The sequence below is a fragment of the Mus caroli genome, chromosome 11 (assembly GCF_900094665.2).
Source record: "Mus caroli chromosome 11, CAROLI_EIJ_v1.1, whole genome shotgun sequence".
Classification (NCBI taxonomy): Eukaryota; Metazoa; Chordata; class Mammalia; order Rodentia; family Muridae; genus Mus; species Mus caroli.
In genome coordinates, this window is record NC_034580.1 from 49,545,446 (window position 1) to 49,554,213 (window position 8,768).

Here is an 8,768-nt window from a genome sequence, read left to right on the forward strand (position 1 = left end):
CAGGTCCTCACTTTCCAACTGAGCTATCTCTCCATCCCTAGTTTTAATGTGTAAATAGGGTTTATTTTCAGAATATTTATCATATATTCATTGCTTTTGATGGGAAATTTTATAATCATATGGTTGAAACCATGTATTCTACAGGGCTCAGTCAGTATAACCACCTTTGAATGGCCCTCCCTATTTTCTAAGGATTATGAAATTTATCCTTGGCAACTTTAGAACATTCCAGAAAAGATGCTCATGAATTAGCACCCTTACAAGTGTGATGGAATAGATGCTTCATAGTGCTTCCAATGTAAGTGACTGAAGATTAAGTGATATCAAATTAACTAATGTCCATATAGTCCCACAGCTTCATTTATAAGCAGAGTGAACTAAATGAAAAACCAGGAAAAACTGAGATATGGGAAGAATTGGGTGATAGCTCACTGGTTTGTTTGGATTTTGTTTGTTGTTGTTGTTGTTATTCTCTTTCGTTTTTGGTTTCTAGGCAGAGTCTCACTATGTCCTTGAAATCAGTATATAGTAGACCAGGCTGCCCGTTAACACACAGAGCTCCTCTGCCCCCGAGTACTGGGCATGGGCCAGTGTAATGTGCCATTATACCTGGTTGGCTTATTCTTTTTAGGAATTAAGTAGCTATTGTATAACCTAATTAAAAATGTAATATACTGTATCTTATGTATAAAGTGTAACTCCCAAGCTCACTTCAGTAATTCTAATTTTATTAATATAAACAGGAAAGTCTGAGAACCTGTTCTGATTTTTTTTTTTTTTTTGGTTGTTTTATTTTCAAGTACTGGAAATCAGATCACAGCTTTCCAATGTGAGACAAACACTTTACGACTAACTTACATCTTTGTCCCAGGAATCTGTGGGTTTTTAAAAAAAAACTGTGTAGATGATTTTCACATACACCAGAGTTGTTTTCTTGTTGATCTTCAGCTCATATACAGAATAGCCAGCATTTGGCAGTGTCTAAAAATAGACATGTGCCCCCTTTGATTTTGTTTCTGTTAGGATTTTGTTGTTGTTTGATTTGGTTTGTTGATAGTATACATAGGGATAAAACCCAGGGCTCCACACATGCTAGGTGAACACTACACTGTATTTCCAACCCTAAAAACATTGTGTGGGTATCAAAACCTAGAGACTATTGCTGGGCATAGTGAATACTGATACACACCGTTAGTCCCAGCACGTGAATGCAAAAGCAGATGGACCTCTAAGTTCAGGCCAGCCAGGATTAATCACACAGTAAGACTGTCTGGATGGGTGTGGGGGAATAGTAATAATCCTTTGATTTCTTTAAGGGAGGTTTTTAATCTGTCCCTTTCCTCAGTCTACTCATTAAAAACATCTAGCAACCAGTATTGGAGAATTATTATATTTATTATGATTTTAAAAGTATTTTATCATAAAACATTTAAAGATATCATTTCTCACAGTAGGTGGGAAGACAATGAAATCCAAGAATTATATTCCCAACATGAAATATGTCCTGGTTTTGCTTCTTCCATTCTTTCTCCCATGATCACCTCTAGTGTGTCTAGATCATTCATCCCTATTATTTCTCATTTTACAGACATATCTGTATATATTTGAAGATGTCTTGTTTAATGTGTTACAAAGGTCTATGGTAACAGTGATTTTACTCCTAAGAACATTGAAGTTGCAGAAAAACATCCCATTATCATATTGTTGCCCAGTGGAAGTCAGAAGCTGGCCTCTAACTTTTTTTCCTACTGTTGACTCCTACACATACACATCTTTATTCTTTGTCCTGAGATTCAGCATTGTTGAGAATTGTTAAAATGGAGATGTCGTTAGTGCCAGGGCATTTTGGTATATAGATATGGGTTATTTGGGTTTGCCTTGTTTTGTTTGCTACAGAGTCTCACAATGTAACCCTGGCTGACCTGGAACTCACTCTGTAGACCAGGCTGGCCTCAAACTCAGAGATCTACCTGTCTCTTCCTCTCGAACACTGGAATTAAAGGTGTTAGGCAGTGGGCCTAACATACCTTTTTAGAATTCTGACTTTTGCTTCTATTGATGTGTCTTTTCCTAATATATGGTTTGTATCCTCTTCTACTTTGGGAATTTCTGTGTCACTTCTGAAGTCTGTCCTTTGCTCTTTGTTTGCTGAAGAATTTCTGCTCATTAAGATTTTTATCTTTTTCTTTGCCCTGGGGATTTGCTTCCCCCACCCACCCACCCATCCATCCATCCAGTAAACAATTTGTGTGGTAATGGGGTATAACCAAATTAAAGAATCCTTCTGTGAAAAAGCAGTTTCTCACCTGAAGGAAAAACATCACGGTAGTACTGCTTTTGGCTGGCTGCTTGATTGTTTTTATTAAAAAAGAAATAGATAGGAAATATTTAGAATCCTGATCTGTTTTTTCCCCCTTAAGACAGAGCCTGACTATTTAGCTCTGTACTTTCAATCCTCCTGCCTTAGTATTGGGATTATAGGCATGCAGTTATATTCAATATTAGCATGCTGCTTTTAAATTAATTAAATAAATACATTGGGATGCACTAAATTTCACTTTAGACTATTTGATTAAAATCTGCATAAACATACCTAAGTAGTGTCTTTCGAACTAGACATGATTAGATTTTTTTCTTCACTTATAAATTATCATATATGTATTTGTGTGTGTTCTCATTCACACACACGATGTATGTGTGGATGCCTGAGAAGTCAATTCTCTCTTTTCACCGTGTGGATCCTGGGGATCAAATTCAAGCTTGGTGGCAAGCACCTTTAACCACTCAGCCATCTCCCCAGTCCCTGTTTTATTTTTCCCCTCCCCCTCTTTTTTTTTTAGCTTTATTTTATGTGTATGTGTAAGTTTTTGTGTGAATGCCTGTGAATTGTATGCTTGCCCGGAGCCAGCAGAGGTCAGAACAAAGTGTTGGATCACCTAGAGTTGGAGTTATGGATGAGTGTGAGACACCATGGACGTGGAAACTGAACCTGCATTCTCTGTAAGAACAGTTCTTGCTCTTGACTGCTAGGCCAGATCCTTTAGGATCCTAAAGAAAATAACCTTTTAAAATACATATAGTGCAAGATTTGGAAATTAAGCAGTACAGGGGAAAATGATAGTCCAGTTTCTGATCATTATTCATTCACATATGGTGTGATTTATTCAAGTTATATTTCAGTTTTTCTGCTCTGAAGCTCTTAAGATTATAAATGCTACTAATAATTATTTTTGTCTTAATTTGTATTTTTAAAATATTTTCAAGGTAATGGAAGTCAATGGACAAAACTTTGAGAATATTACACTTGCTAAAGCCCTTGAAATTTTGAGAAATAATACTCATCTTGCACTTACTGTGAAGACCAACATTTTTGGTAAGTTTTGTTGTAAAAGCTACTGGGGGTAAGGTTTTGTTTTATTTTGTGTAATAGAAAAATTAAAAGGCATTTCAGTGAGGTAGATGATAGTAAAATATAAACTTTGTTGTGAAACTGCTAAGATTATTAGGATTTTATAATCTATCATTTTTATATTATCTAAATTTCATGGAAATAGTAGTAATCCTAAGGAAATGGAGATACAGCTTCAGTCCTGTGTATCTTGAGTCAAGTGTCTCTTGAGTTCCTGTTGTGTACTGTACAGGACAGAGTACAATAATAAAACCTTAATAAAGCTTAGACGTCATAAGCAGGATTTTTTCTACTTCTGACCTACAAACCTAGCTTTCTACAGTGAATCAAATGTCAGATTAGTTGTTTCATCAAATAAATTGAGTGAAACGATGAAATATATGAATGAGATTTTCTAAACAGCATGTCCTTCCTTTCTGTGTAGAAGCATTTATAGTAGCTACACTGTGTTCTTCAGTTCTGTGGTATGAGGGGCTGGGCCCAGGGCTGCTCGAGTGCCTTATAGCTGAACTAAATCTATACCGTGCAATGTTTGTTTTTCGTATTGTTCTTGTAATTTTTAAGATTCGTTGTCATTTGCTTTAGACATTTTTATGATTTATTATCATTTGCTTTAGCTCTATTGAATTTTGGCTAAAATCATGAGAATGAAAGTCATAAATTCAGAATAGCAACTTAAAAACCAAAGACCACTTGGGAGTTTTTACAAGACAGGGAAAGAAAATCCCTTTAGGTTGGTTAGATTGCAAATAATAGTAGAATCATAGTAATATGCCTTTTAGATGGAAATGGAGTGCTTGGGGTTTTAGGGCAAACTGAAATGTCTCTCTTGGTGCTGGAGAGATGGCTCATTGGTTGAAAGCACTTGCTAGTCTTCCAGAGGGCCTGAGTTCTGTTTCTATCACCCGCAGCAGGTGATATCCATCTGCAGCTGCAGGTTCAAGGAATCTGATGCCCTCTTCTGAACTCTGTAGGTACATGCACACACATGTCAGACGCTCACATGTGCACATAAGTAAAAACTAAATCTCATTTTTACTGTCATTTTCACATGCTTTCGTCTCATCTTGCTGGAGACCCTACAAGATGGGGAAAAAAATATCTGTCAGTTCTTCTAACAGAAACTTAATATCCAAGTTATATAAAGATCTCAAAAAGCTGGTATGGTGGAGGCAGGAGAATTAGGACTCCAAGGCTAGCCTGAGCTACCTAAGACCCTATCTCCAAAATATAAGACAAGTAAGAAGGAAGGGAAAGCACTTGGAGACTGAAGCAGAATTGGAAGGTCAAGGCCTGACTGAGATATATAATGAAATGCTGTCTTAAAAAAAAAAATGAAAAAGTAATCTTATATATTTTTAATGAGCAAATTATCTAAAAAGAGGAAGCAGACGTGGTCAACAAATATTTGAGAAAGTACTCGATATTATTAACCATCAGAAAACTGTAAACCTTCTGTCTTAAGTAACTTTAAACAAAGAAGAAAAAAATATAGCAGATGTTGATGATAAGGGTGTGTGGGAAAGGCACTCTTACACCTTTTTTTTTTTTTTTGGTTTTTCGAGACAGGGTTTTTCTGTGTAGCCCAGGCTATCCTGGAGCTCATTCTGTAGACCAGGCTGGCCTCGAACTCAGAAATTCACCTGCTTCTGCCTCCCAAGTGCTAGGATTAAAGGCGTGTGCCGCCACCACCTGGCACTCTTACACTCTTGGTGGCTGCGTAGCTTAGCATGACTGCGGTGGAGAAGACAGGTTCCTTAGACAGCTAAACAGTGCTTGTGCATGAGGGCGCTGTCTACCTCTTTAGTGCATAGCCTCAAGAAATGACATCAAAAAAATCTCAGCAATACCTGCATATTGCTGTTCTCACAAATGACTAAAATTAGGAATCAGCCTGAGGCCCATTAATAGGTAAAAGGGTGGTATGTAATATTCAGGAGTATTAAGCCACAACCGAAGCCGAATCCTGACACCTGGCCAAAGTGGATGGAACTGGAAGACATTACGCTAAACTACTCAGTCTGGCACACAAAGACCAGTGTGGGATGTTCTCTCCTCTGTGGCAGCAAGAGCAGTGGTGACCAGAAATCAGGCTAAAGATTACTGGAGATTAAGAACGGGATGGGGGAGAGTGCAAACATGGACAAATGGTGGTTGGGGATATGGTGATAATGAATATTACATCAGTGCATAGCATAATATCCTGATCTCCATAAGTATGTACAGACATTTTTTTTTTATCAGCCCCAGTGGAGTGACACATACATGTAATCCCAGCACTTGGGAGGCTGAGACAGGAAGATAACTGAGAGTTCAACAAGCCAGGCTGTAAAGCAAAATCCTGTGTCAAAACAAAAGGAAAGTAAGAGAGGAAAGAGAAGTGAAGGAAGGAAAAGAACAAAGAAAAGCAGCCCCTGGGCCAGGCTATAGCTCAGTCACGGCAGAGCTGTATGAGACTAGGCAGTCTCATTGTGTAGTACATGATTTCCACACATGCTGGCAGCCTACCTGTTTTCTCTCAGTTTTTCCCCAGTGACGTCATCTTATCACTTTGGGGATCTAGTAGATGATTTTTTTTTAAAGATTTATTTATTTATTATATGTAAGTACACTGTAGCTGTCTTCAGACACACCAGAAGAGGGAGTCAGATCTCGTTACGGATGGTTGTGAGCCACCATGTGGTTGCTGGGATTTGAACTCTGGACCTTCGGAAGAGCAGTCGGGTGCTCTTACCCACTGAGCCATCTCACCAGCCCCTAGTAGATGATTTTAAAATGTGTATTAGCCTGAGAAAGTGACGATTGTTATCCTTAAAATGTGTTGGTATAAAACTTTTTGACGAAGAGATGGAAAATGATGAGTTTGTTTATTTCCACAGTGTTCAAAGAATTGCTCAGTAGGACTGAACAAGAGAAATCTGGTGTTCCTCATATTCCCAAAATTGCTGAAAAAAAAAGTAATCGCCATTCAATTCAAGATGTCCCAGGGGATATGGAGCAGGCACCACAGGAGAAAGGAAATAAGAAAATTAAAGCAAATACCGTTTCAGGTGGAAGAAACAAAATCAGGAAAATTTTGGATAAAACACGATTTAGTATCTTGCCTCCAAAACTATTTAGGTAAGTAATACCAATATACCATGTGGGGATTTTAATGTTTATTGTAGGAAAGAGAACTGAGTCATGTTTGTTTTTATTCATCATAAAATCTTCAAACACATGAGTAAAATCAAAATTCTCCACATTATCTCTGTAGACTTCCCACTGTCGGTCGCTTTTAGTATTGTGAATGCTAGAGAAGATTGTTTCATGGGATTTGTTTTTCTATCTTGGGTCCAGTTTCAATTTACTGAATCTGTAAATTTGGACATCTTAAATCTTGGGATACATTCATTCCTAGTAATGTTTTTGTTTTTGAGTATTTTTTTTTTTTGCTGGTATTATTTACTTTCTCCTGAATTCTAATAGTGAAGTTTTTGATATTTGGGTTTTTAGAGATCATCTTTCTGTATGTATATCACATTTTGTCAGGAACTAAAGAGCTTCTGCCATAGCTTTCAGACTTCTGGGCATATATTCACCATGCCCAGTTTTTGCTTCAAACATGAGATATCTCCAAAGGACTTTGTATGCAAATTGAAGTTTGTAAAATGATTGTTGAATCATTCTGCTGAAGTGCCATGGTTAAGAATAACTCCAATTTCAAAACCAATTACAAAATACTAAGCAAGTACAGTACATAAAGCAAAGTACTTGGTGACTCAATTAAGACAGTGAATTAGTCACTAACACAAAGATGTATCCAGGAAAAACACATATGCAGTCTTCTGTTTTCATCAGTATTAAAAAAAAATCACAAGCTAGGAAAATGGCTCAGTAGGTAGAGTCCTGGACACTCAGGCATAGTGACCTAAGTTCAGACCCCACATCCACATTATAATAAGCTAGGTGCATGAGCTAGTACCTGTAATTTCAGCTGTTGGGGGGCGGGGGAGGCCAAGGATGGGCAGATACCTGAGGCTTCCTAGCCATCCAGTCTTGTAGCATTGGTAAGCTCTGCTTCCAGAGATTTTCTGTCACCTGACTGAAAAAAAATAAAATGTGGACATTAAGGAAGAGAGCTGATGCCACCCACTGGCCCCCTACACACATGGACACACACAAGCACATGTATGTCCCCATCACACACACACATCTATCTCAGAGATAAGGAAATATTCTTTACAAGTTCTTACTTCTAGCTGGGGAGACAAATTTTCTCTTCAATTAATTAATTAACTTGAGACTTAAATGTGATGGCTCTGTTCTAATTCTGCTCTAGAGCTCATTGCTCATTCATTTCTGAGTCACTGCTTTCATTGAGGTGAGAAGGTTATAAAAAACCACAAACTTAAAAGAGCCAAAATATTTACTGTTGTACATATCAGCAACCTCTGACACCAGTAGAGGTTGGGTGAAGAGACTGTTAGAGGGATAGCCTACACTAAAAGGTTGAGGAGTGTTTGAAGTCACTGTGGAAAAGGAGAAGAACCTAGGGGCCAGAAAGCAGAAAATAGTTCATATGGAGCGTTCCTTAGCAGGTAATTTCTTCAGATCATTTTCCAGAAACCCTGATGGCTTGCTGTGGAGTATGTACATCATTGCAACTGGTGGTATAGTTATGTCATGTATTATCTAAAACTAGAGAATGTTACGATTGTGACTTATTATAGACCCTTTCTGATCAGCTAAACCAATGGCATTATGCATATTCTTTGGAGAGTGGAAGTAGGTTACTAGGCATGGACACTAGGTCCATAGCAGGAAACAGAAATTGCTGTCACTAGGAGCAGCCAGTTGAGTATTTCCCATATGATAATTTTGAATTGGTACCAAGGAAAAAAGATCTACTAGAAATGGGTTTGTTTAAATTCAGGATGTATTTTTACTGAATTTTTTCTTTGTTGAGTTTTTTGCTTTGTGCTACACCTCTCTTGTATGTATGCAGTAGGATATGTCAATCATTTCAGCCACTAAAAGCCTAAAAGATAAGATTCCTACAGATTTCTGAGGCCAGTTTGTGAGAATTAGTTTTTCGTTTTTATCTGTTAAACTACCTGCTCAGTATTTTTGAGAAAATATTATTTTTGACACCATTTTAAATGAATTTGGATAAGTTTTTCTTGCAGTTTTTGGGGGCCTTCCCCATGTAAGGCAAGTGATCAGCCATTGAACCAGATCACTAGTTCTTGGCTTTTTTTTTTTTTTTTTTTTTTTTTTTTTTTAAACAGGGTCTTCCCAAGTAGTTGCAGCTGGCATTGAACTCACTGTGTAGCCATAGCTGGTTTCAAACTCTTTAAAGGGCTGAACTCTTGCTTCT

The 8,768-nt window shown here is 37.6% G+C and overlaps 1 protein-coding gene across 9 annotated transcripts in view; it reads left to right on the plus strand.

The window, feature by feature from the left end:
* The window catches only part of Rapgef6 (Rap guanine nucleotide exchange factor 6), a 175,851-nt gene that overhangs the window by 115,254 nt on the left and 51,829 nt on the right, over positions 1-8,768 (plus strand). For all 9 annotated transcript variants that reach the window (XM_029483206.1, XM_029483209.1, XM_021175412.2 and 6 more), the window contains 2 exons: positions 3,265-3,373; positions 6,289-6,529. In XM_029483206.1, coding sequence (XP_029339066.1) covers positions 3,265-3,373; positions 6,289-6,529 — 350 coding nt within the window. The remainder of the gene's footprint in view (positions 1-3,264; positions 3,374-6,288; positions 6,530-8,768) is intronic.